The sequence below is a fragment of the Gymnoscopelus microlampas genome, assembly GCF_963454915.1.
Source record: "Gymnoscopelus microlampas genome assembly, chromosome: 7".
Lineage (NCBI taxonomy): Eukaryota > Metazoa > Chordata > Actinopteri > Myctophiformes > Myctophidae > Gymnoscopelus > Gymnoscopelus microlampas.
The window spans coordinates 48,616,898-48,643,473 of NC_139944.1; the positions used below are offsets into that span (position 1 = coordinate 48,616,898).

The window sequence follows — 26,576 nt, forward strand, 5'->3', positions numbered from 1 at the left end:
GATTTTTCAAAAATAAATTGCAGATCTACATGCCTCGTACCTCAGGCATAAAAAGACACTCTAACATGCACGTATGTGCATGCACGTGTGACACACACACACACACACACACACACACACACACACACACACACACACACACACACACACACCTCTTTGGCTGCCCCGAAGAGATGATTACTTTTGGGTCAAAAGGGTCAAAGGTGGGGCACCGATGGCCTAGCGGTTAAGGCGAATACCACGTGTATAGGCTCTACTGCAGCCTGACAGCAAGTCGCAGGTTGAATTCCCGAGCCAGATCTGACTAAAGTATATACAGTATATGCATATATATACACACACACACACTGTATATAATATTATGATAATGTAGTAGGGTTATTGACTTGAAATACTACTTTGACCCTTTTTTCCTTCGGCACTAAATACTCTCAGTTTTGACTTTATGAACTTGACGCAAACACGTTCAATCAAGGCCCAAGGATTTAACCTTGGGGAACTCCATGTGAAATGTTGTCACTTGGATGCGTACAGTTGTCCCTGTCTTGAAGGTAAGATTTGTACCAATTCAGGCCCAAATTCAACCCAGTTTTCCAAGTTTGTCTAGCAGTGTTGTACTGTCTACAGTGTTGAGTGCATGAGCATTTTTTCTGAATCAGTTAGATGAGCCTTAATAAGAACAGTCTCAGTGATGTGATGGGATGAAATCCAAATCAGAAGTTATCAAAGTTATCCTTTTTTTAAAGATTAAAAAGTTTCATGGTTGTTGGAAGACAACTTGTTCACTTACTTTACTTAGTGCTAGTGGTAGATTTAGAGAAGTCCACACTTTTTAAAAGGAGTGTTCAAAGCCTTTGGAAAATTACCTGAGTGTTAATTTAACTATGAAAATGTAAAAATGGACCATTAAATGGTCCATTTTATGCTCTCATTTTTAAATGAACACTCAGGACTTTACTGGGGCAGAGACCAAAAACAGAGCATAGGACTCCATTGTCAAGGTGCCAAACCATAATGCCACATCATTGATTTTGTGATTTACTTATTTTAGTCACAATGCCTTCCACACGAAGGACAGTGCCTTCTTATCATGTGTTAAAGGGTAACCATTATGAACTGAATAATCATCCATTAAAGAATATAAAAGGTTATCTCCACTTCCCAACAAGATAAGATGCTGGACAATACAAAGTACAGTGCAACGTGCAAGCCTGAGATGTCAGACCCTATAGTGCACTGCTGTGAGTGGAAAGGAATGTTATAATGTTCATAAAACTGCTCACTGACCATGTAGCCATTTAACCTTTTAAACCCTCTAGTCTTAGTAAAACAGACCTACTGTAAGTTGCAACTGTACCCGGACCGTTCTTTTCCATCTACAACAAATCTCTTCACAATTTTCCCCAGCCTTGACGACCATGCAGTCTTATGCAAAGGTTAAAATGTAATTTAGACAGCATGTTATTTAGACAGAAGCCAGGTTCATTTGTTGACCTGGCATCCTATAGTTTGTATGGTTTCAATGTACATATTATATTTTGATATGATAATGTTTAGACTGATTTCTGCTTCTTCATGGTTACCTACTGTATATGATCCTAGATTACTGAGGCACTACACTGTCTCTATGCCAGGGGTATTCAACTAGATTATGGGCCACAATTGTCAAATGACTTGAAGTCGGGGGCCACAAGACCGTGTTCGTGGTTAACCGTTTGACAACAGTGGACATATGTTGATTATGGTAACGTATTAGGGCCTGCTTCATATACTGCATTTATGCCTATTGATGTTTGAAAGGATAATTTCTGTGCCAGTCCTTTGTAATGCACAGGCTCTGATTAGATATTTCAGTGTGTTCTGTGCATGCACAGGTCCCTGGCATGGAAGCGTCCTTGAGAGAAGAGTAGTGGAGACATAGCCTGGTAAACCCTCCCTCCGGAAATCTCATTTGCATTTTAATTTCCTGAAATCAAATGCAAATGAGATTTCCGGAAGGGGGGGGGGGGGGGGGTTAGGCTAGTGGAGGAAGGCTGGCAAGGTGAAAGTGTTGACATGTTTGTATGAAGGAAAGGTTTTTGAGCATCCGGCTGATAAGAGCACAAGGTCTTATCATGTGTTTCAGGAACCATGAGTTGAGTGTTAGATCATTATTCAGCTCAGGCTGGCAAGGTGAAAGTGTTTACATGTTCGTATGAAGGAAAGGTTTTTTCTTTTCTTTTCTTATTTTTATGTTTTTGAGCATCTGGCCGATAAGGGCACATGGGTTAGGGTTATGATGTGTTTCAAGAACCGAGTTGAGAGTTAGACCATTATTCAGCCAGGACGCTATTGATGATGGATGAAACATACTGTATAAAATCTAGTGAACCTATGTAGTGGATGCCACTCAAAACTAGCTAATTCTGGTTAAAAACGGTTTCTGGTTAAATGGTTCACTACTGTATGAACATTTTGTTCTTTTTTGTCACAGTCTTGTGGTCACAAACTTGAAGTCATTTTATAAGAGTGTCCCACTGCCTAATCTAGTTACCCCAGACCCTGAGTGAGTCACAAACATTCCTCCATTCTAAACAGTAGCCTACATTTTATTCTTATCGGTTAATGGTTGCTTAACCATTAACAAGTTTCGATTTAACGGTTATGAAAAACATTAAAAATGGTCATTCTGTACAACCAAGTTTGTAGATCGGCTATTTTTGGCTAATGTTCCCTGTAGAACATGGATGGTGGGGTTCAAGTGGTGAACCAATTCCAACCTGTGTGTCCTTATTTTGGGCATGCCATTATAGGAAAAAGTGTTAAAACTGATTCTGCGGAACTGCAAGCTCACAACATTTCGCAATGCGACACATTGTGAGCTTGTAGATTGGCTATTTTCGAAAAATGCCAAATAGAGCTTAAAGGAGTAGTTCTCCCAAATAATGAGTTATTTTCAATCAATTACACACCCCATGAGGCCTTGAATTCATGGAGATTTTTTCACCCCGCATTCCTAAGCCAATAATTTGATGACCGGGTCAGTTGTCTTTCAGTCTCCGAGTCCTACCGGAGACTCCGCCGGTCATCAAATTATTGTCTCAGGAATGCGACAAAAACAAAAAAATCTCCATGAATTCAAGGCTTCATGGGGTGTGTAATTGATTGAAAATAAGTAATTTTTGGGGTGAACTACTCCTTTGAGGGGCAATGATGTATATTGTGGTGTTTCAATATAAAGTCAGAATGACCTACTATAATAAAATGGTGTTCATGAATATACAGTAAATAAAACATTGTGAATGACCATATACAGTAGTGCTACTGTACGTCTTCATGAATGTGGAAGACCCCCACCCCCATGACAAAATGATAATCCTCACCAAATTGAAATAGAATGCATAACTGTTTTTATGTCAGTTTAGAATGACATAAAATGACCTACTTCTCAAAACATAGGCCTACTCCCAAAGGTTTTCAGGAATATACAGTATATACTCTCTGTGTGAATGTTGTGGAAGTGGTCAATTTAAGCAACTTCTAAAGAGTGTGAATGGCCATACAGTAACTTCTTCATAAATGTGGAGGAGGACCCCCCTCCATTTTCTATAACCAATTAAAAATATAATCACATGTATGTAGAATGCATATTATGTTTTTATGACATTTCCGAAAAGCAAGATCATTATAGTTCATTTTACAAAAGTGCTTTCAAGACAGTATAGTTTGTGCAGTTTTACTAATGTTTTACACATACAAGAAGCCATGAGTAATTAGCAAAATCATTTATTTTGTGGTAAAAGCGCCAATTTTGGCAGGTGTGTGGATAGATAATACAGAAGGCTTGTTGCCATTCATGCGAGCAAAATGTTCAGGACTCTTTGAGGGGGCTTGGATGGGACCAGAACCATGTTTTGCCCAGGCTCTGTACAGTGGTGGCAATTGATTCAAGAGCTTCCCTGAGTTTAACAGAAAGTCTGTTCAAAATATTATTCGAGCCAACATGAAAAAACAGTGTAGCCTATGTGCTGTGGGATGATGATAGGGGACCAATTCAATAAGATTATTGACTTTGCCACCAGGGAGACAATAGCTGATGGCACCATGGGATCACAACTGCTCTAATAGAGGGTATGCGCATGCTTAAAGTGAATGGCACATCGAGTGGCAAAGCGAGTGGCAAAGCAACATGCAAAGTGAGTTTAACATTGTTTAATGTTGTTTACAATCAGATATGACTTTTCTGTTTGGATGCATGGGCTGTCAAGGCCAGAAAGTATTTTTTTGACACTCGGCATTCCTGCATAACTTCCGGGTTTAATGATGATGTCACACGCATACCCTCTATAATAGAATCCCCAATAATAACAATCTCTGGAGACATGTCCTTGCATCCTCCCTTATAAATAGAGAGTTTGGAGCCCAAACTCTCTATTTAACTAAGGGAGGATGCAAGGACAGGTCCAAACTTTGGACCAGAGGGGATTGCCCTTCATATTATTGGCAACGGTGGCATTGGTGGCAGCAGAGTCACTCACTGTGACTGGAGTTTCGGCTGGGATCTCTTTGCTGGTGACGTCCATAGAAGTCACGGACACGGTCCACTGCAGCTGTGTCCAGCACGTCGTTGGGGAGGGAGAACCCTACTGGCAGCGGGAACACACTCTGGAGTCTCGGCTGGGATTTCCTTGCTGATGGTGACGTCAATAGAGTTCGTGACGTCACAATTGACACATTGTCATGGCCCCCAGTGTGTGTGCGTGCGTGCGTGCGTGCGTGCGTGTGTGTTTTCAAATAGCCAAAGTTTAAATAGGGCTGAAGTAGTTAATGTATGTTTTGTAATAATAATCCAAATCTACAAATTAACTAGTAGTTTTCTAATAATTGCGGTGGAATAAAAAGTACAATATTTGACTCTGAGATGATAGTGGTGGAGTAGAAGTAAAAGTACCTCAAAATTGTTCCTTTGTTTGCAATAGCCTGTAGACCCTACCTAAAAGGCAAACTTCCTTCACAAAAAAACCCAAAAAAGAAAGAAAGAAAAAGAAAAGGCACGGCCATAAATCAGTGAGATAGTTTTCATGAAATGATAAGGTACCATATTTCATTTCGTGGGTTTGAAAAATGACTGTGGAAGAAGAGCAGAGCCCAATGTGTGGAGATTTATTGAATTGCTGCTTTAAAGGCAGCCACTTTCCACACGTTGACAAACAGTGCCTCCCTGTGGTAACAAGTCAAGCTGCAGAAAGGTAAACAGCATAGCAGAAGCATCTCTCAGATACAGTGGTGTAAAAAGTAAAAGTCAATACTGCAATTTAGAAATACTCTGTTACAAGTAAAAGTCCGGAATTAAACATTTACTTGAGTAAAAGTACAAAAGCATTGGTATAAAAATGTACATAAAGTACCAAAAGTAGAAAGTACTCATTATGCAGAATGCCCCATGCATTTCACAAATCTTCAGATGTATAAAACTCTTTCTACATTGGCAGAAATATATATAGGAAGTGGCTAATGTATGTTTTACAATAATAATCAAAATCTACAAAGTAACTTGTAACTAAAGTTTCCAAATCATTAAAACATATATTTTTCTTTGAGATTAAGTGAAGTCCAAGTACATTTTTTTAAAATTGGAAGTACTCCAGTAAAGTAAAAAAAAAATACCTCACAATTGTACTTAAGTACAGTAATTGAGTAAATGTACTTAGTTACTGTCCACCACTGCTCAGATATGGTTGGCATAGCCATTCCCAGCACCGTCCGCATTGTGCAGCACTTTACTGCGCTCAGTCTGCACTGAAGCATACAGATCAGAGACTGTGGAGACTGTGTCATCAATGTTCCCTGAGGTCTCATCCTGTGTGTTCAGTGGCTCCTGTAGCTGCAGTGTGACTACATCAGAGTACTGGATCTTTGGGGAGGAACGGCCTGCAGTCATCGATTTGGGAGGCTTCAGGGTCAGGTTGGCATAGCAGTCCTGACCATTCGTACGTGGCTAGGGAAAAAAGAATAACCATAAAATTGACATATTTTCTTCTTTTTTTCTTCTTTTTTTTTTTACACATGCACTGTTCCTCAGTCCATCCTGAGTGTTCAGTCATATGAATGAGCCGAAAAAGATGTAAAAAGGCAGTTTTTAGACCCATTAGGTCCTTGCCAGGGGTCCTAATGCCAGGGGTCCTTGCGGGGGTCCCAGCTGGGGTGTCCAGCAAAATTGGTTAATAGCTAGGCTACTGATATCAAAATCAGTGTAGCTACTTTAACCCTATTTTATACATCAACTGTTTAAAAACAGCCGATCTAAAAGCTCACACCGTGTTGCGATGCCTCACGGTGTGAGCTTGTAGATCTGCTAACACAAATCTTGAATGGGGCCCTGGCACAAAATATTTTCAGATGGGGGTCCGCGGCCAAAAACATATTCATTTAGGGGTCCTTGACATGAAAGCATTTGAGAACCATATATGGCATATGTCCATAAAGATATAGCATAGCAATCATAACCAATTAATGGTACTGACATAACTCTTGTCATTGTACATGCAAATGTCATTGTTGGCGAACATTTTCAAAAAAGACTAAAGACTATCAAAAAAAAAAAAATGTAATAGTAAAAAAAATAGTAAAAAGTTGTGAGCTTGTAGATCGGATATTTTTGCTATTCGTATTGCAACACATAAATACCACCATAAACAACACATCAAACCACTAAAAGCATCGAAGATACTGAACAAAACATTTCAAACATGAGGGAATAAAGCCTAGAGGTAAGACCAGAGTAGCTAAAACAATTCTTTGTTTAAAGAAGTTAAAGAGGCAACCCACTGTGGTGCTCTCAGGTGGGCAGGGAGGGCGTACGTTCCACAGTTCGGGGGCGGCCGAGCAGAAGGCCCGGTCGCCCATGGTACGTAGGTTGGTCTTGGGGGTTTTGAGGAAGTTAGTGGTTGGAAATTAGCTATTATAGAGCTTAAAGGAACATTTAACCACTTAAACCCCAGCATCCTATTATGTGAAAACGTTCACAGAAAATAGCAGATGGACAAACTCACAACAATGCATCGCATCGTGAGCTTGTCAATCTGCTATTTTCAACCCAGTAAATTAGTAATTTAATGTAGGGCGAAAGCACAAAAGTCGCTGCCTGGTATAGAGCACTGAGCTCCACCTCGCTAATACTCACTCTCACTAATAGAACCATTTCTTTCAACAGTCTATGTCTCAGATTCATAGGTGGACCGTGGACACTTTCAAACAAGATTTAAAACTTAAACATTTTATGATTGGCACGTACGTCTTCTATTTCAGCATGCTAACTTTCCAGGAAGAGAGCGACTGTAGTTTCCAATGGCACCGATGATAATGTCATTGCAAGTTTCTGAACTGTCCACCACCACCCACCTCTGAGACTTACAGAGTGAGTTGGCAAAAACGGCACTATCTTATAATGAACATTAAGATCTTGCTCAACAGGAGCGTTATTTGAACTATTGTGTCATGACTATAGCTGCACACAGAATGCAAATATTTCGTGACATAATTCTTTTCCCGAAGCAAGGTCGATATTACAGCACGCACGTGTCAATCTGTGTGAATGAGGCATCAACTATATGAATAGTTTGATGCAGTGTTCACTGACACATTTTCTGTTTGTTTATTTGTCCCTATGCGTAAAAGACCTAGTGAAGACCAATTATATGAAGAGAAGGATAAGTGTTCCTTTAAGTGGTTGATAAGAATGGTAACCGGAAGGCTCGCCCCAAACACACTCGACCCCCATTTTTTTCGTGGACCGGTCGCCCCCAGTGGTTCTTGTATTCTTTCTTGTATTTTATTTTCACTTAGGTTAAGGTTAGGAATAAGGTTAGGGTTAGGCATATTTTTACTGAGGTTAAGATTAGGAATAAGGTTAGGTTTAGGCATAGTTTTACTGAGGTTACGTTTAGGAATAAGGTTAAGTTTACGCATAGTTTTACTGAGGTTACGTTTAGGAATAAGGTTAAGTTTAGGCATAGTTTTACTGAGGTTAAGATTAGGAATAAGGTTAGGTTTAGGCACAGTTTTACTGAGGTTACGGAATACCATGGTGGCAAATCTGACGACCGTTCCGAGGTCGTCAGATTTGACCCGGGACGAGCATGATTTGGGGCGAGCGTTCTTGTATTCATGAGAATTGATACAAAGTGTCTCAAATATTGTACCTGTTTGTGTCTTTGGTCATCTCTCAAAAGTGAAGAAGATGGAGGGTCAGCTCCTGTAAGTAAATAAAGTAGAGACCCGGTAGAGAGCAAATCATACAATGCAGACACACAGGCCTTTTGGAATAATAGGAAAATCACACATTCTTGCTGTCTCCATCATGTGAAATGTACTTACTTGTTTGTATGAAGTTTATGTTTCCATAAATAGGGTTGTCTTCCATGTCTATTTGCCCCTGACTTAAATTGGTAGAGGAGATACGTGTTTTAAGTGGCAAATTATGTAGCAGGCAAGAAATGACTAAATTATTTGCATTTTATTTGATCAATGGCCATATGCCTATACAGTACCTTCTGTTGCAACTTGGAGGAAACATCTGACCTTTTTCTGTTTAAAAAAGAAAGAAAGTAATGGTATAGTCAGTCACCATCAAATACATATAGTCTATCTGTTTGTATGAGTGGTTTTGAAAAGCTTCACCTGAGCATTGTTTTGTTATACAACAAATAATATTCCAGCCGAGTGAGACGACCAGGATGACACTGACAACCATTAGTAACATCCACAGCTCCAGTGATCCACAGAAACAACCCAGTTTGATCACTACCCAGAGACGAGAAAATAAAACAACAGCAACAACCACACAAAACAAACAAACAACAATTAACTAGTAATACTTCACCATCCATTTTACCCTGACTAGTACAACACTTTGGATGAAGGAACAAAGATATTTAGTGGCTGAAATTGAGAGAATCTTTATAACACGTATAGTGCCTCATATCTAGATCGGTGGTTCTCTAATCTCTCAAGAACAGATTCAGAAGGAGAAAAAAAGCATTTTGTTTTGCCAATGGGTTCCCAGATTGGTGATTCTCAAGCGACCCCAACATTGATATGCATTTGGCTGTGGACAAGTCCTAAGAAAAACATTTGTGCCAGGGACCCACATAAGAGAAGGGCCCCACTTTAAGAACCAGTGATCTAGAATGACATTGTAAGTGTTTTTAACCCATTCAAACCGGGATAGCATCTGTGTCATTTGAGATTTTAGCTAAAAAAGCATTATTTTATACTTCAAAAATACTATTCAAAAATAGCAGATATACAAGCTCATAGCGCATCACTTCGTGCCACGCTACGAGCTTGTAGATCTACTATTTTTGAAAAATCTTGAGGATGAAGAAATTTGAGGAAATCTTTGCGAACATTTTTGAACTCAAATCTTTGCTTCTGGAGGTCCCTGGAACAAAATATTTTGAGATGGGGTCGGCGGCCAAATATATATACATATAATTGGGGGTCCTTGACATGAAAAGGTTTGAGCACCACTGACATAGCATAGCAAGATACGTTTTTTCAGGATTTAGAAAGCATTTGTAGAATCGGCTTCAGTTAATGAAAGAACTTACCCGTCGTTCCATTACAGCAGCTTGCCACCATGGTGATGAGTTTGAAACAAAACAGAGCTCTATTGATTAACCTCTGTCCTCCTCATACCCTTAAAAGAGAGGGTGTGGTCTTTTGTAATGATGCACGCTCCTAAGGCACGGTGCCATTTTACCAGAGAAATGCTTTTCACGGGGGAGTCATAACATACAGGAAGTTTGCTTTTTGCACAAAACCACAAACCCTGACAGGAATGCAACTCCTTTTAAACTGCAGAATAGCATCAAGACATGCAGGTAATAATCATGTAAACCTCTTTCAAATGCATAGAGGAAATGTGGAGACAGTTAATAGACGGTTAATGCAGGGCCTTAGATGAGGACTAACAATTCAAATATTCAAAAAGAAAGTCAGTTTTGTTTTGTTTTGTTTATTGAGTTCATTAGGATATGATGCATAACAACAGCTAATCTTCCTGGGGTCCACAAATAACATAACAAATATGACATTAAGACATTACAAAACATTGACATTAAATTTCAATAAAAGTCAATATGTTTTCCTTCAAACAATATGTTCCTTTTTTGTCATCATATGCTATGGATCCTCCTCCCCATTTCCCAGGAAAGAATAAAATAAAACAAAATAAAGACTAGGCATATCTGCCCTTAATTCCATTCCTTTCGTATCAAAATAAATGTAAAATTTAAAATAGCCTAATAATAACTATAAATGTGTGTGTGTGTGTGTGTGTGTGTGTGTGTGTGTGTGTGTGTGTGTGTGTGTGTGTGTGTGTGTGTGTGTGTGTGTGTGTGTGTGTGTGTGTGTGTGTGTGTGTGTGTGTGTGTGTGTGTGTGTGTGTGTGTTGTGTGTTCTGTGTTGATTTATACCTCTCTAAAACAGGGTTAGATTAAGATTCAGCTAAATTAGAAATAGCCAAAAATGTGTTTTGGGGATATATTTACTCTGTAGAAACAGAAAATTAAATTAGCAAAGAGCCTGTGATTAATTGAATACTGTAGCATATGGAGTAAATCCATATTAGATCAATCAATCCACTATGATCTATGCAAGGATGAATAAGAACAAATTCAGAAGAAGTGATTTAGGATTTGTCAAATTTTGTTTGAAGGATACCAAGACATGTTTATTATTAAAATATACTATTTTTTAATTATTATGTTTTAATCCACACATCTGCACACTTGTTCATTTGCACTCTTATCTACTAATAGTACATGATGCCGGCGTCTTATTTACTGTACATCAACCTATAATCTCATTTTACCACACGGCCTCAATGTCTTTGTGAAACTTACTGTAGAATGATGAATGATATAAGATGTGTACTGTATGCACTGCAATGTTGAACACAGGTGAGTGTATTATTACCCAGCGATAGTCTTGCATTGATGAATGATTCCTTGTACGAACTGACAGTAAACTGACTTTTATTTTGACTTGATTATTTTGACTCTATATATATTAATTACAGCCTATGAGCACAAGCAGAGTGACCTTGACTATTAGATGTGTTTTTGATCAATCAGACTTTTGAAAATACTTTTTGCTCCGCTTCACAAACCTTCAAACCTTTTAAATCCGACTAGAGGCTGAGTGATTAGTAAGCCTGCCTGGGCAACCAGAGACCCTGGTTGTCGCAAGTTCGATTCCAGGCCAGGCCAGAAAAAAATCGATGTGTCCCTGTGCAAGACTCTTAACTCCTAAAATGCTCCCTGAACGCTGCACAATGACTGCTCACTCACTGCTCCTAGTCATAGGATGGGTAGATGTAGAGGACAAATTTCACGTATGTGCAAATAAAACACCCCAAGGAGTGGGGTCTATATAATATATATATATATATTTTTTAGCAGTTAGTACAAAGATAAACACAGTAACATACTACAACTACAACAACAACAACAACAACAACAACAACAACAACAACATGCACGCTACTGATCAAATTTTATATGCAGAATACACATCAAATATATATCAAACAGGGGTGTACTAGTAGAACACCGGATACTAGTGCATCAACCACATAGCTGCAACATCTCAGATTGGATTCCATCATCAACCACAATGTAGGCTACTGTAGCTGCAACCATGTCAGGTTCGATTCCAGACAGAGACCTGTGTCGCATGTCATTCCTCCTCTACTCTCAGCCTGTCTGTACGAGACTCTCATATCAACATTACATAAAAACTGTCCAAAGAAGAAAAAGTCTATTTTACTAAAAATAGGATTGAGGGAACCACACTCAAAGCTTTTCTGGGTTCTAAATCATGTTCTGGATTTAACTGGTAGTGTGTGCGTGTGTGCGTGCGTGCGTGCGTGCGTGCGTGCGTGCGTATGAAAGCAGAGGAAACCACACTTCTGTAAACTATTACCCTTTGTGGCAGAGGAAGTGATCATAAGTTTGGCATTAATTACTTTCTCACTCTATGTAAAGGCAGAATCTAATGGCCTACTGCCAATGATCTCTGTCCCACTTCTGCGAGATGCTTGTGATATCACCTGGGCTGAGAGAGTATAGCAGAAGGTGGAAATAAAATAGGTATACATTTTCTGACAATAAGAAACTACAAAACCTACAAAAGTTAAGAAATACTTTTCAGACATTTTCAATTTTACAACATTGTACATTTATGATACAATGAGAAAAGGGTTACCCATACATCTTACAGTTTTACAACAAATCATGTCTTTCTTTTTTCCTCCGTCAACCTACCAATATCAAATTAACTCAAATCAAAATAAAAAGTCAATGAAATTATATAATTATGGTTAAACACAAATCAGTCAAGTTCATGAAATATTGGAAGATACTGTTTTACCATAATTTGGAATCCTTCTTTTGTATTGGCTTGAATAATATAACCTGGCAATGAATTCCACCTTACAATATAGCTCTGTATAGGTATCAGTTTTCTGTGTAACAGATGTTTTCACTTGTTTGATATTCATGATGAGCAATCAAAAGACTGTGTGACTTTTATGTTTCTGTTACACATTTTATGTGGCTGTAGTTGTTGGAAAGTCATTAGTGTCCTATATCACGGTACTAACAGGTGCTCCATTCCTATGCTGCAAGTCACACATATCGGGAAGAGAGACCTGGGGGGAAATCCTGGTTCCTCATGAGAGTCTGAGAGTGGTCCGAATGAGCCACAACTTCTTCTACCCAAATGTTTCTTCTTCCTCTGTCTCCCATGACCATCCATAATGAGGATGGCAGAGAGGACCACAATGAATTTGAACTAGAATAGTGCACTTTCCATGGAGCGCAGATCTCCGCCAGGCCCAGGTTTGTTACCCTGGGCCCACAAAATGTGATCAATCATAGCCAATCGGAATGGAATATAAAATCTGAATGATTCATCTTGATCACATGACCCCAGAGATAACATGTACCGATTTGTGTGAGGTAAAAGACAAAGTCTGTAGTAGTAGCAAAATATGTGTTTTGTAGAAAAGGCTAAATGGCAAAAAATCCAGTCTGGCACAAATTGGCGGGCCTATATGGGGAGTTGTGTCATGATCCAAATGTTTTTATTGTACGACCTACGGTTCAAGAGTTAAAGGCCAAAAGGTAAAGCGACTTCGTATCCTTCCTGATAGGAACTGAACTTGTGAAGAACAGAGGCTGAGTGGGCTTCTACCATGGTTTCTGCAGGTGGAGACAAGATCTACTACAAGAATCAGACTTTACCTGTCTCCTGTAACAATTGTAACTAGATGGCCGCCCTACAAAGGCATGTTGTGTTTAGGCATGACATACAATTTAGCTACGTTTAGGCATGGGCTTGATTTATTAACTTGACTATACCTAAACCTATGTCTATACCAAAACCTGAGGTTTAGGTATAGACATAGTAAATAACATTTAGAAAATAGTGCATCTTTAACTGAATAATTGGCCATCATTGGAAATTAATTGACAAATTCAAATCAAAGAGTGAGACACTGGCAGTCAGTCTGATTTAAATGTGATAGCAGTGACAATAAAATAGGATATGCCTTTATTGACCCCCAGAGGCAAAAGGAAGGTACTACAGCAATATAACAAATTATTGACATGACATGTGTGTGTGTGTGTGTGTGTGTGTGTGTGTGTGTGTGTGTGTGTGTGTGTGTGTGTGTGTGTGTGTGTGTGTGTGTGTGTGTGTGTGTGTGTGTGTGTGTGTGTGTGTGTGTGTGTGTGTGTGTGTGTGTGTGTGTGTCTAGTATAGATAATATGTATAATATAGTATAAAGTTAGATGTAGTTGTAGTATAGTAGCAGTATAGCATATTATTATCAATAATGCAATGTAATGCGTTGTGAGTATACAGTATGTGGAGTAGCCAACACCAACTAAGGGATTTCTGGATCATTGCCCTGCAGTGTGTCCACGTACGTATGTGACAAGGGTGAAATGAGGGGTTCTTAAAACTTTTGTAATTTGTTTTTATTGGTGCTTAATGTGTATAATTGCCTCATTTAACCCCACCATCTTATTATTTTTGTACCAATTATTATTACGCACTGTATTGTTTATAATTGTTTTCCCCATGATCCCCTGGTCACATGTATTGAGAGACATTGAGTGGCAGAGCGGCAGTCACGCGGTCACGCCCAAGGCCACGGTCATGGCCAATGTCCCCAGACAGACTGTCACCACGGACAAATGAAAGAAGAGGGAGGTGTGGTTTGGCAGGTACAAAAGCGGAGGCGGGACCGTTTGAAAGAGAGAACAGAGCACCCAAGTGACAGAGGCGTCAGTGAGGAGAAGGACAGCAGAGGGGAAGGTTGTGCCGAGACACGGAGTAGAGGAGTGCATAGATGAAGTAGACATACCAGCCACCTAGGAGTTTGGAAGCCGAGGTGTGCCTACATTCAAAGGAGAAACCAAGAGGAGAAAGCGATCGAACCGAAGGGGAGGAAGAGGCGAGTGAGACCAGACCATATGAGAGACGAGTGAGACCAGACCATATAAGGAGCGCTGAGACTGGAAAGTGGCGATAACGTTGCATACGCAACCAACTCAGCGCCAGGTGTAAAAACCTGGCTGGCGAGTGAGTATTCGAACAAGCAACGTTGAATCCCTGTATAACCACTGCCTGAGACAACGCAAATGTATCGTGTAAATGCACAGTGAACTGGTCTAGATCTCTATAATTGCAGGCGGAGAGAAAGAAGAGAGAAGACGAAGACGACTGGCCTCAAACCCTTTCCCATCTTACCCCCATATATGGACATGCAGCATTACCCCTGAACAAACCGTGTTGAGTATCTTGAAGCACTTTATTGGCACAGCACTTTACTTGAAAAGTATTTGTTGCACAGAAACCCCCCATGCTAAGGAACCCTTGTGATTAAGCCCCGCGTAATTTGCACAACTTTATAATTTATTTTATAGTTGTTGTGTAGATTAATTGTGTTTTGTATGTTTATATAGGTTTTATTAGTATAGTGTTTATTTGATTGTTTTTAAGGCACAGAAGCCAATGTATTAGGGACCCAATAAATATGACTTACCTTTTTTTGATACACTGTATTCGTGTCCAGTTTCTTAAAGGGATATTCTCATGCCAGTGTTGTATTCTCAAAACCAAAAGTATTGAAACTTACCAGTTAACCTCGAACCTGTGAAAGCCTGAAGAAGAAGTTAAAGTGTATTCAAAGGGGACTTCCCTCTATAACAAAAGTGGCGTAGTCGACAAACAATTAGTTCAGATAGGACTCACAGTAATTACGCACCCAGCACTTTATTGTGCATTTATATTTTATTGTTGTGAGTTTTATTCTGGATTATTTATTAAAGGAGAAGAGTGCAATAGTACAAACAAATTGCAAGTCAAATGTGATACAATTTCGGCCCTGTTCACACGTAGGTGGTGCGCCTCTTTCCCCTCCTAGCTGTGCCTTGGGTTGGCTCCCACCGTGTGAGTACGCTCACCACCGGTTCCGGGTGCCTGACACTGATGAGAGGCCTCTGTGGTGGTTCACGTCTCTGATGTGGTTCACCCATGTGACATCAAGTGCCATTCGTAGCATCCTGGTGTAGACGCCATCCATCCAGGGCCTTTTCCTGCTGTGATGTGAGCGTCCATGTCTCAACCTCGTCCAGAAGTACTGACCGTAGCAGCAGCCACTTATCTTGAGGTCATCTCCCATGATCTCACATTTCCACATCTCCTCATCCCATACAAGGCATTCCAGTTAAGCTCCCTCCGGACCTTCAGATCCTGTTCTGTTGAGGCAGCCCAGGCCCCAAAATATTTGAAATCCTCGATATATCTTGATCCACCATCCTGGCTGTTGGCAGTAAAGCAATGATTTTGTCTTCTCTGTTAAATACTATTACTTTTCTTTTCTTGGCATTGAACTTGAAGCCGACCTTCCTGCACTCCATCTCTACTGCCAATAGTGATTACCTTCCTTTCTTTGCCGTGTACGAGGAGCAGTCGAGGTCAGTAATCGTGATGCGATGTATTCTCTTTAATCGCTTATAGTCTGCCTTGGAACCAGCAGGGAACCCCAGTGACACTGCCACTGACAGTGAGTCTCAGGCCTTAGGGTACAATTAGTATGAGCATCTAATATTAATAATTAAATTATAATATTATTATTATTGTACTATTATACTACTACTACTACTACTACTAGTACTAGTAGTAGTAATAATAATAATAATAATAATAATAATATATTAATAATAGTATGTAGTATAAATAGTAGTATAATATAGCAAATAATATAAAATAGTAAACAAAATAGTGAGTACTGAATAGTATAATAATATAGTAGCATAAGTAGTGCAATAATAACAGTATAATAACAATAACAACAACAACAACAACAACAACAACAACAACAACAACAACAGCAATAAATAGATGAATAATATGTATAGCATAGAACGCAAATATGATATTGTTGTGTATATTGTGCAATTATACTCTAAATACATCTCTATTCCTCTCCCCTTTCCTGAAAACTAATGATGTGTTGTACGAAACTTACTTAGAATTTAGGCCTATACTCCCAAAGTCCAATAATAATAATTCAAAGTTAAAAAGTGAAGGGCTTTGATTTTTTCTCCCTTTTTTAAATGGGAACATTTCTTTGTGACCCAGGGGGCGTGGCTTTGACGTCAGTAGGACTTCCGTCATTTCTACGGTGGCCATCTAGTGCCTAAACCTCGCATCGCCAGTACCTGTGGAAAGCCCGGTTTCTATGTACTGCTCAGTGCACTAATCCGGTCTAAAGGCCGCCTACTTTATACGGTAATCTACACTCACACATTCATCCACTTACACGTATCGTTTCCGTATCCGTTCAAGGCCGGATCTTTAACTTGCTAAGAAAATGGATCCCAGTCTATCTAGTGCATAGCTAGCCATGGATCACAAGACCGTAATGGATTAACTTCAACATAGTATTTACACTTATATCCCCTTTTGGCCCGTATATCTACATAAACGTTCAAATTTCAAATATAAAGTGCTTACCTTATGACCACAGATGTTACAATTATGTACGGGTGTTTATAAGTACCCGTATATTCCGTATTGTTCAATAAAAAGTATTTTAATCCGATTGGTGGCCATTTTCTCCAAATTTTCTCCACATGACCCTATTGGTTAGGAGGTGTATTGCACTCTGATACATTATAACTCTATGAGAAAATGGCCGCCGATTGGATTAAAATGCATTTTATTGAGCAATACAGAACATACGGGTATTTTTGAGAGCCCGAACTTACTTTTTACATTTGTTGCCATGGGTTAAGTACTTTATATTTGAAATATAAACCTTTATGTAGATGTACGGGCTAAAAAGACAAAAAGTGCAAACACTATGTTGAAGTTCATCCATGACTGATAGTCATGTATCAGGGCTAGTGCCTAGCCAACTGCACCTACTAGGCGTGACTATATTTTTCTGATCCCGCCCCTCTCTCGCTGAAACTACCTTTTCTCTCCCGACTGCTGATGTGTTACAAACGTCAGTCTTGAAGACTCTGCAAAAATGTTCACTTTTGGGTCTAAATTACTCCTGGTTTTCCTCCTGGCCTTTCCATGTGGATTAATATCCATCGGTAAGTACTTTGTCTATACTGTGTACAACCTTTTTAGGCAGTAACATAAAGTTTCCTTTCAACTTTGTTTTAGCCTGGAATGACCTAAACGTTATCAGCCCACATAACATTGACGTGGCATTAAAACTATCCCAACACTGTTGTTTATTCTATCAACGACCTGCGTGCGTTCATTTAGTGTGATCGATTCTCCGTGGATGTGAGTTTATATTACATTTACAGCAGAAGAACGTTTGAAAACAATGAATGTTATGTTGTTGTCGTCTTTGAACGTGTCGTGCAAAATGGTAAAAGAAAAAAAGGGAGGGGGGGAGAAAAGAAAAGTTGACCCATTTGATGTCACTAATTCCACAATACAAATGTAATGAAATTACATTAGCAGTAAGTAATTAGTAATTAGCAGTAGTAATACAGAGGTCCAGCTGTTTCCGTGGGGCTTCATTGAGCCAACATAGGATGCGAGTTAACGGGACTCCTCGGCTGGGACACGTCACCATAACAGAGCCTCACGTTAGAAGCCCAAAGATTAGGCCAGGGGTCTTTTTCAGTTTTTCAGATGTTGTAGATTAAACGTTTTCATAGATTTCATAGATTCATTGAATTGAATAGGCCATTCATTCACTCTCTCAACCTGTTGAACATTTAGGTAAAGAATGTTGCATTTAAAAACCTGGATCTGGCCTAGACTGAAGAAAAACTAAAATGATAATAATGATCAATTCTTTCCTTGGTTCTTTGACTAAATACATCTAACTATAACTATTTTGTTAAAAAAGTTATGTTTTTCCACTTTCCAGTGTGACTCATTGAAAAGAAGATGAAGTATTAAGGCTATTTCTTCAAAAACAAAGGCACACTTTCCCTCAGTCAGTGTAACACTTCCAAACACCCCAAACATCTGGCCACTGTGGCCAGGTTGTAATATAACGTGTAACTTCAGCTAAAACGAATGAAACCTCATTTTATGATTATGGTCATTACTATCACAAATAAGCCATTCTACTGTAGTTACTGTATAAGGCTAGTTGCAGGTCCTGGTCATTATAAAAGTTCTATACTCATTTAAACTGCAAGTCAAGGCTGAAACACCAGTTAAAAACGAATGCAATTTTGTTTCTAATAAAGTATTGAATCGTCTAGTTTAACACTTCACATGGACTACAAGAATTGTGTCACAGAAATGAATGTCACATCTTGTGGTCTGGGACAGTTTTAATGTCCTGCAGAATTTGTGCTTGAAGTTTCTCTCTCCATAAGCAATCCTTTTTTCTTTCTTTTTTTGTTGAGAAAGGTTTCAACTGATCAATCTGTTTTTGTTGATCCCCCAGGCCACGTTTCTGCAGATTCAGAGTCTGAAGAAGCGGAGGACACTGCTCCAGATGCTGCCATTGATGAGGAGGAAGAGGACGATGAAGAGGAGGTCCTTGTTGACGAAGACCCGGTGCCAGGCTCGGTGAGTGACTTACAAAGAGCAGTGTGCAGCAGGGCATAGTTTTACTGAGGTTACGTTTAGGAATAAGGTTAGGTTTATGCATAGTTTTACTGAGGTTACATTTAGGAATAAGGTTAGGTTTAGGCATAGTTTTACTGAGGTTACATTTAGGAATAAGGTTAGGTTTAGGCATAGTTTTACTGAGGTTACGTTTAGGAATAAGGTTAGGTTTAGGCATAGTTTTACTGAGGTTACTGTACGTTTAGGAATAAGGTTAGGTTTAGGCATAGTTTTACTGAGGTTACTGTACATTTAGGAATAAGGTTAGGTTTAGGCATAGTTTTACTGAGGTTATGTTTAGGAATAAGATTAGGTTTAGGCATTTTACTGAGGTTATGTTTAGGAATAAGATTAGGTTTAGACATAGTTTTACTGAGGTTACGTTTAGGAATAAAGGTTAGGTTTAGGCATAGTTTTACTGAGGTTACGTTTAGGAATAAGGCTAGGTTTAGGCATAGTTTTACTGAGTTTACGTTTTAGGAATAAAGGTTAGGTTTAGGCATAGTTTTACTGAGGTTACGTTTAGGAATAAAGGTTAGGTTTAGGCATAGTTTTACTGAGGTTACGTTTAGGAATAAGGCTAGGTTTAGGCATAGTTTTACTGAGGTTACGTTTAGGAATAAGGTTAGGTTTAGGCATAGTTTTACTGAGGTTACCTTTAGGAATACCTGGATTAGCTCACCCGGGGCGAGCGTGTTTTGGGGCGAGCGTTCTTGCATTTAGCAGCAGGATCAGAGAGTTGTTCCATCTTCAGATTTTGTGACCATGCGGATTCTGGTGTTTACAATGTAATGATGTGTTCATCATGCTGCTCAGGACACGGATGCTGATGTAGACGAGGATGCCCTAGCTGTGGATGTGACCTCTCACCCTGAAGCCGACACGACTATCCTCTTTGTAACCGGTGAAGGTTGGTTACCTCCTCTTTTATAGTCACTGGCTGGCCGCCACCACTGGTGGTGGTGCCCTTATACCATGTTTATTAATATAGTTATAACAAGTACTTGATCTCAGAGCTGAAACCCAGGACTTATTTTAATGAATAAAGCGTTATTCTGTTTTTTAACTACAGTATCTGTATGGTAGATCAGATTGTGATTGTGGGGCTGTGCATACACAGTAAAACTGCTCTTTTGCTCATAATATGAACAGACAACATATTATGTTGTTGTTTTCAAATAATGACATATGACGAGCCTTTCTGACTGTGTCCAGTATTGAGCTGATACTATATTCAGAAATAATGAGTTATGTCTTCACATTTATTTCAGAGTTTCCTGCCAATGAGATTGTGAAGTTCCTGGTGGGTTTCACCAATAAGGGAAGCCAGGATTTCGCTGTGCAGTCCCTGGAGGCCTCCTTCCGTTACCCGCAAGACTTCCAGTTCTACATCCAGAATGTAAGTGGGCTTCAGAACACTCCTGCCAAAGCTATTTACGCATTCCCATGGAGTTTCATTGCACATTGTTGTGTTGTGTAACATTATAATTGATCATGCTGTTATGCAGACAACATGACCAAAAATAATCTATTCTGTTTAGTCTGCACAACCGTAACCGTCATACAAACTGCTGAAGGAATGTGCTGTTATTTTTGCTATTATCATTTAGCTAGCCCAAATGAAACAAGGGTTGTACACTTTTATATTTTATACTCTCACCTGAATAAAATAAATCACTTTGATTAAAATAAGTACATTGTCCAGAACAACTGCATTTTAAAATATTTGTTTCTGTTGTCTTCTGTCATCTAGAAAGATGTACAGCAATATTACCAATACAGTCTCATAAACATCATTTTATGTAGCTGAGCAACTCGTTTGTATGTTTTCTTCATGTAAGACCAAGCATGTGGAATGACTCAGGTCTTAACCCATTAAGACCTGAGGCTGACTAAAAATACTGCCTAAATCCTAACCTAAGTTTTCTGAAAGCGATTTACTTAAGCGATTTAAAATAATGAAGATAGCCGATCTACAAGCACACAACGCCTCGCAACGTGAGGCGTTGTGCGCTTGTAGATCGGCTATTTTCACTACTTTTGTGCGACACTCAACATACACATTTGAAACTTGGAGATACAAGGTTTCTGCCCAACAGTGACGATATATAGTAATAACTAAAATGACGCAGATGCTTTCCCGGATTGAAAGGTTGAAAACAGCGTACAGGCTTTCCAGGTCTAAATGACTTTTATGTGTTGTGCAGTTCACAGCGTTGCCCCTGAACACGCTGGTGCCGCCCCAGAAACAGGCCTCCTTCGAGTACTCCTTCATCCCAGCTCTGCAAATGGCTGGTCGTCCTTTTGGCCTCGTCATCCTTCTCAACTATCTCGACAGCGAGGTAAGACCGGTGTCCACGATTGTCTATAATAAAAAAATAATTCTGTGGTAAAACAAAAAAAACACTGGATGGAGTGGTTGATAATGTGATTCTTTTTCTAGTCAAGTCTACATGTACTGACTCAAACTGTGGAGAATGTGTTGATTTAAGGCTTTTTCTAACCGGGTTGAATGTTCCCCAGGGCAACACATTCCAGACTGCCATTTACAACCAGACTGTCACCATCGTTGAACTAGAAGAGGGACTGGATGGAGAAACGTAAGACTTTATTTTGCATGTGTGTGTGTGTGGGGGCCAGGGGGAGAGGGGGGAAAAAAAACGTTATTAGGAAAAAAAATACTAATCAGCAAATACGATTAGAATTAAAAGCAATAAAACACTAAAAACAAGAGTTGAAATCAACTCGGAAAGGCAACTCTGAACAGGTGGATTTTCAGGGCAGTTTAGTGCAAGGTAGTGATGGAGGGGGCATCTCTGATAATGTTTGGGGAGTGCATTCCAGAGCGAGGGGACAGCCCCAGGTTCGGACCCTGGTCTTGGGGACCTCCTGGAGGTCCCCCGGGATCACTGGACCTGAGGGAACGGAACGTAGATTTGTTTCAGCTGGTCACGAGTCTTACATCATGTTTGGCTATTCAGGGAAGCAAGGCTAACTCTAAAAGCCCTGATAGCGGCCCCCAGAGAGTGCTTTGGATAAAGGCACTCTATAAATGCACCATTTACCATTTTTGTGCTGTACCATCGTTTGAAACCAACTGACATCGCCAACCTTAGAGCCCTCACTCACTCTCACTAGTGGGGCTAAATTGGAAAGATAAATGGAACATTTTAAATTATGATCATCAGTGACAGAATGGGGGCCATATATAAGTCACTGAAGGAGGTATTAGAGGAAAGGTCATGGAAGAGTAGGGTTCAACACATTGCATTACGACGCTTTGTGAGCTTGTAGATCTGCTATTTTTTATTTTTTTTACATTTCTGAAAATCTTGTTCTGGAATTTAATTCAATTATTTAGAGCATCAAAAGAACAATAGAGGCTAACAAACTTTGGGAATCTGTATTATACGTGAGGGAGCAGACATGTAATAGGCATCACATTTATAGAAGCATAGATAGATTTATAGAAACATTTCTGACATCTGCCACCCTTGCCTTCCTTCCATAGTCAAATGATTCATGTTGTAATGCCTACACCCTACAGAATGTTCTTGTACATCTTCATGACTGGACTGGTGACCCTGTTCCTCTTCGGCGTATACCAGGTTGTGGAAACGAGGACGGTATGTATTGTCTTTGATTAATCTGCTCTTGTTTGACATAAATATCTCCACACATTTTGTCCTGACATAAAATGTTACTATGCATATAGTTGCGAGTGGACAGTGGGTCTTGGCAGTGGAGGTAAAGGCTTTGCACCCCTCAATTGTGATTAATACATTCTACAGCAAAAACGGGTGGGGTGGTAGAGGGGATCAAGACCAGACTGAGAGGCCATTGAATCAAGATAATAATCCTAACCACTTTAGCACTCTTAGACTTCCCTGTGTGTCAAATAGCAAAAATAGACGACATAAAAACCCACAGTGGGTCACGTTGTGGGCTTTTAGAACTGCTATTTTTTGCAGAATGTTAGCCTATTTCTGCACATTTCGCCTATTTTTGTGAAATGTTCGCCTGTTATGACATGCACAAAATAGGGATGTGCAAGTTGAAAGTTGGGGGGTGGATTCAAAATTGTGATTATTGCTGACTTTCATTTCATTTCAAATCTTTTCAGAGAAAGAGACTCACAGTGGTGGTTGAGAAGGGCACCGGTGGTGGAATGAGCGATGTGGATATCAGCTGGATCCCCCAGGAGACCCTCAATGTGATGAATCTGAGTACGTTTGTCTTTTCCCATGCAGTTGCAACCAAAACGCAGTAGAATTAACCTCCTTCTCAGCTGTTTCTCGCTGCTTAACCCATTAAGACCGGGAACGCATCTGTGTCATTTTAAGATTTCATTGGCTATTCAAAAATAGCAGATCTACAAGCTCATAGCACAGCACACCGAGTGCCGCACTATGAGCTTGTAGATCTGCTATTTTTTGAAAAATCATGGAAAATGTGTGCAAATCTTTGAATATATGTTTTTGCGAACATTTTTAACTCCGACTGTGTTTCTTCTGGGGGTCCCTGGAACAAGCTCATAGCGCGGCACTCGGTGCCGCGCTATGAGCTTGTAGATCTGCTATTTTTGAATAGCCAAAGAAATCTTAAAATGACACAGATGCGTTCCCGGATTGAATGGGTTAAAGATTCTGTGTTCTCTTCAAAGTCCTTGTTCCGCTCAAGTTGCTTGAGTGTTCTTTTTGTGAGATGTGACTTTTTCATTTGTTCTCCATTAAAAAGTAACATTACGCATTGTGCTTCCTGTCTTTACAGGCAAGGCATCGCCTAAAACATCCCCACGGAAAAGAAGCACCAACAGGGCGGCTGGAACGGATCAATAAATTAGTCTGTACAAAGCCATCATCATACTGTCTGTCTGTCAGGACTTTTAAAGTCTTACATCTTCATCCACTACAGCAAGTAATCGGACCCCCATTACCAACAGGCCTGGAACCCATTCCAGCTCCGGGCTTCATGTCCAGTATTCGCTTTGAGGCAATACTCTGGCCTCCTACGCCTCATGCAGTTGTTGGTCTGTAAAACCATTGAGTCTCAGGACATTTTTTGATTGATTGATTGAATAGGGTACTTTAACATTTTGTAAACAGTACAGTGGTACGATTTTTACAATGATTGTTAAAAGGATAACACAAAAAAAAGCCCTAGGGGCTCGTTTCCATTGTGGTCCCATGGGTTTACATTGTGGTCCTGGGGGACACTGATGGTTATGGTCAGAACGTTGGCCTTTCGGACACTATTCTAGCTGGACACTTGACAGGATTATTAGACTTTTCATGCATTTTTTAAGTGCTTGTGCCAAGTGTGAAACTTCACAGAAGACTTGAGTATTTTACTTTATTGCCTCCGTGAACCAACGTGGGGCGAAACATGGGAAATATTAGACCTCCAAAGAAAAGCTGGAACAGTTGTTCAGCCACGACTCCTTTTTTGCCCGTAGGAGTGCTGTGAATGCAATAATGTTGAATCATAGCTTTTATTGAGTTTTTTCTTTCTTGTTTTTTTATTTGGTTCTGTTCTATGTGCCTTACTGTGTGACAACAAATGGACCGAAAGGAATTCTGACTTAAAAAACATGGTAAAGCTCATCTTCTCAACTGATGTGGATCGCCTCTCTTTTGTCTTTGTGTATAGACACCTTTGTGCCTCGTCATCAGTAATTGCCTGACTTAAAATCGGCTGTGTGCCAGTATCTCACACCCCAAAATAGCCAATTGCCAAGCATTGTGAACTTGTAGATCGGCTATTTTCCGGTGCGCGACATGGCGCACAACTATGTAGGCTTATGTCATCAGTGTCCTGTGAAAAAAATGCGTACCCATAAAGAGTAAACCATTCGGAACGTTAGAGGGATAGGGGGTAGTATTTTCTTTGCACTGATGCTTGCTCATACATTTCCAACATTCAAAGTATTTTCCAGCTTGACCCATTTCTAGTGTCATCATGTAGCACCTTCTACATGAAGAGAATGATGTCGGCAGCTCATCACAACAACAACAAAAAGACATGGAGAATGCCGGGTTTCTGCAGGATGCTAATGACCAACTATACTTTAGTTCCCCTGGCCATTGGTGGTGCCTTTTTAAACTGTTTTGTACACATGGTGCAAGATTATTAAAGTATGGCTAAATGCCACATATACTGTCAAATCACATGCCATAATCTTGATAGAAAAATGTTTTTTTTTTCTCTTTTTTTTCAAAAAGAATAAAAGGCTGCAGAAAGGGAGACATGTCCAATTAGTTGTGCCTTGGAGACCCTGATCCGTGGCATCTTGACAGCTGTCTGGTCATTAGGAGCTATGTTAGACATGCACATTTTGACCTTACAATCTGTCTTGGGTTTTGAAGCGTTGTTACAGCCTGGCATGAAAAGCCTTTGTGAATATAACAGTTACATATGACTGCACACAGTGGCCGGGCTTAAAAAAGGGCTTTAGAAAAAAACTCAAGCAATAGTGACACATTTTTAAATTAGACTTAATTAGTTGTCTTTGACGACAATAAACACCAAAACTAAAAATAATAAAAAATAGCGTTGATTAGAGTCTAAATGTTACCACTATATAAGGTTTCTTAATTGTGACTCATTTTTTCAGTTAGTCATGATGAGAGAGGCTGATATTATTTCGTCATCCTCCAACGAGCAGGGATGGCAAGGAGTATGGTAGCTTTATAACAGTGGTTCTCAAAGTGGGGTCCCGGGGACCCCCAGGGGTCCTTGAGGGGGTTCCAGAGGGTCCCCAGCAAAAGTAGTTAATACAGCAACACACTCATTTTAATCACTTTATCCATGTATACGTTGGCTATTAAAAAATAGCAGATCTACAAGCTCACAGCGCGCCACTTCGTGCCGCGCTGCGAGCTTGTACATCTGCTATTTTTGAAGATTTTCGAAAAAATATCGATAATTTCAAATAATCTCGCATTTAAAATAATAAATAAATAAATCTTCACTTCTGGGGGTCCTTGGCACAAAACCACTTCAGATGGTTGTCCGCGGCCAAATGCATATCAATTTTGGGGGTCCATGACATGGAAAAAGCTTGAGAACCATGTACTGGCCTATTACAATGTCCTATAATAAACATGGGATGGCACCATAGATAGAGTTATAGGATGGCACCATAGATAGAGTTATAGGATGGCACCATAGATAGAGTTATAGGATGGCACCGCAGCAGCAGGGAGGTGAGAACCGTCCGGTCTGAAGGGAGGGGACGGGAACACAGACGCACTGGGGATAGTGTTGCCATGTCGGCTTATTATAAGCGACCTTTGGGCTTCTTTTTCTGTAAAGTTGCGGGTTGCGTTTTTTTTGGGCATGATATTTTTGGCCACTAAATAAGCAAGTGTACTTGCAAGTCTACTTGCTTAATAAGCAAGTGTACTTGCTTATTTAGGCTT

General features: G+C 39.8%; 2 protein-coding genes across 2 annotated transcripts; one reads left to right on the plus strand and one right to left on the minus strand.

Moving 5' to 3' along the window:
- Window positions 1-5,127: 5,127 nt before the first annotated feature.
- On the minus strand, window positions 5,128-9,698 carry LOC311049295 (uncharacterized protein). The gene is made up of 6 exons (XM_084062835.1): window positions 9,591-9,698; window positions 8,659-8,781; window positions 8,529-8,565; window positions 8,356-8,417; window positions 8,181-8,233; window positions 5,128-5,977 (listed from the first exon to the last, which is right to left on the minus strand). Exons 1-6 carry the CDS (start codon window positions 9,619-9,621, stop codon window positions 5,708-5,710), a joined length of 576 nt encoding a protein of 191 aa, XP_083918961.1. The 5' UTR covers window positions 9,622-9,698; the 3' UTR covers window positions 5,128-5,707.
- Window positions 9,699-17,535: 7,837 nt separating this feature from the next.
- On the plus strand, window positions 17,536-25,322 carry LOC311049290 (translocon-associated protein subunit alpha-like). The gene is made up of 9 exons (XM_084062828.1): window positions 17,536-17,663; window positions 18,992-19,116; window positions 19,972-20,065; window positions 20,427-20,554; window positions 21,363-21,497; window positions 21,679-21,755; window positions 22,703-22,781; window positions 23,279-23,381; window positions 23,926-25,322. The coding sequence occupies exons 1-9, from the start codon at window positions 17,594-17,596 to the stop codon at window positions 23,991-23,993; spliced, it is 879 nt and encodes a 292-aa protein (XP_083918954.1). The 5' UTR covers window positions 17,536-17,593; the 3' UTR covers window positions 23,994-25,322.
- Window positions 25,323-26,576: the final 1,254 nt, after the last annotated feature.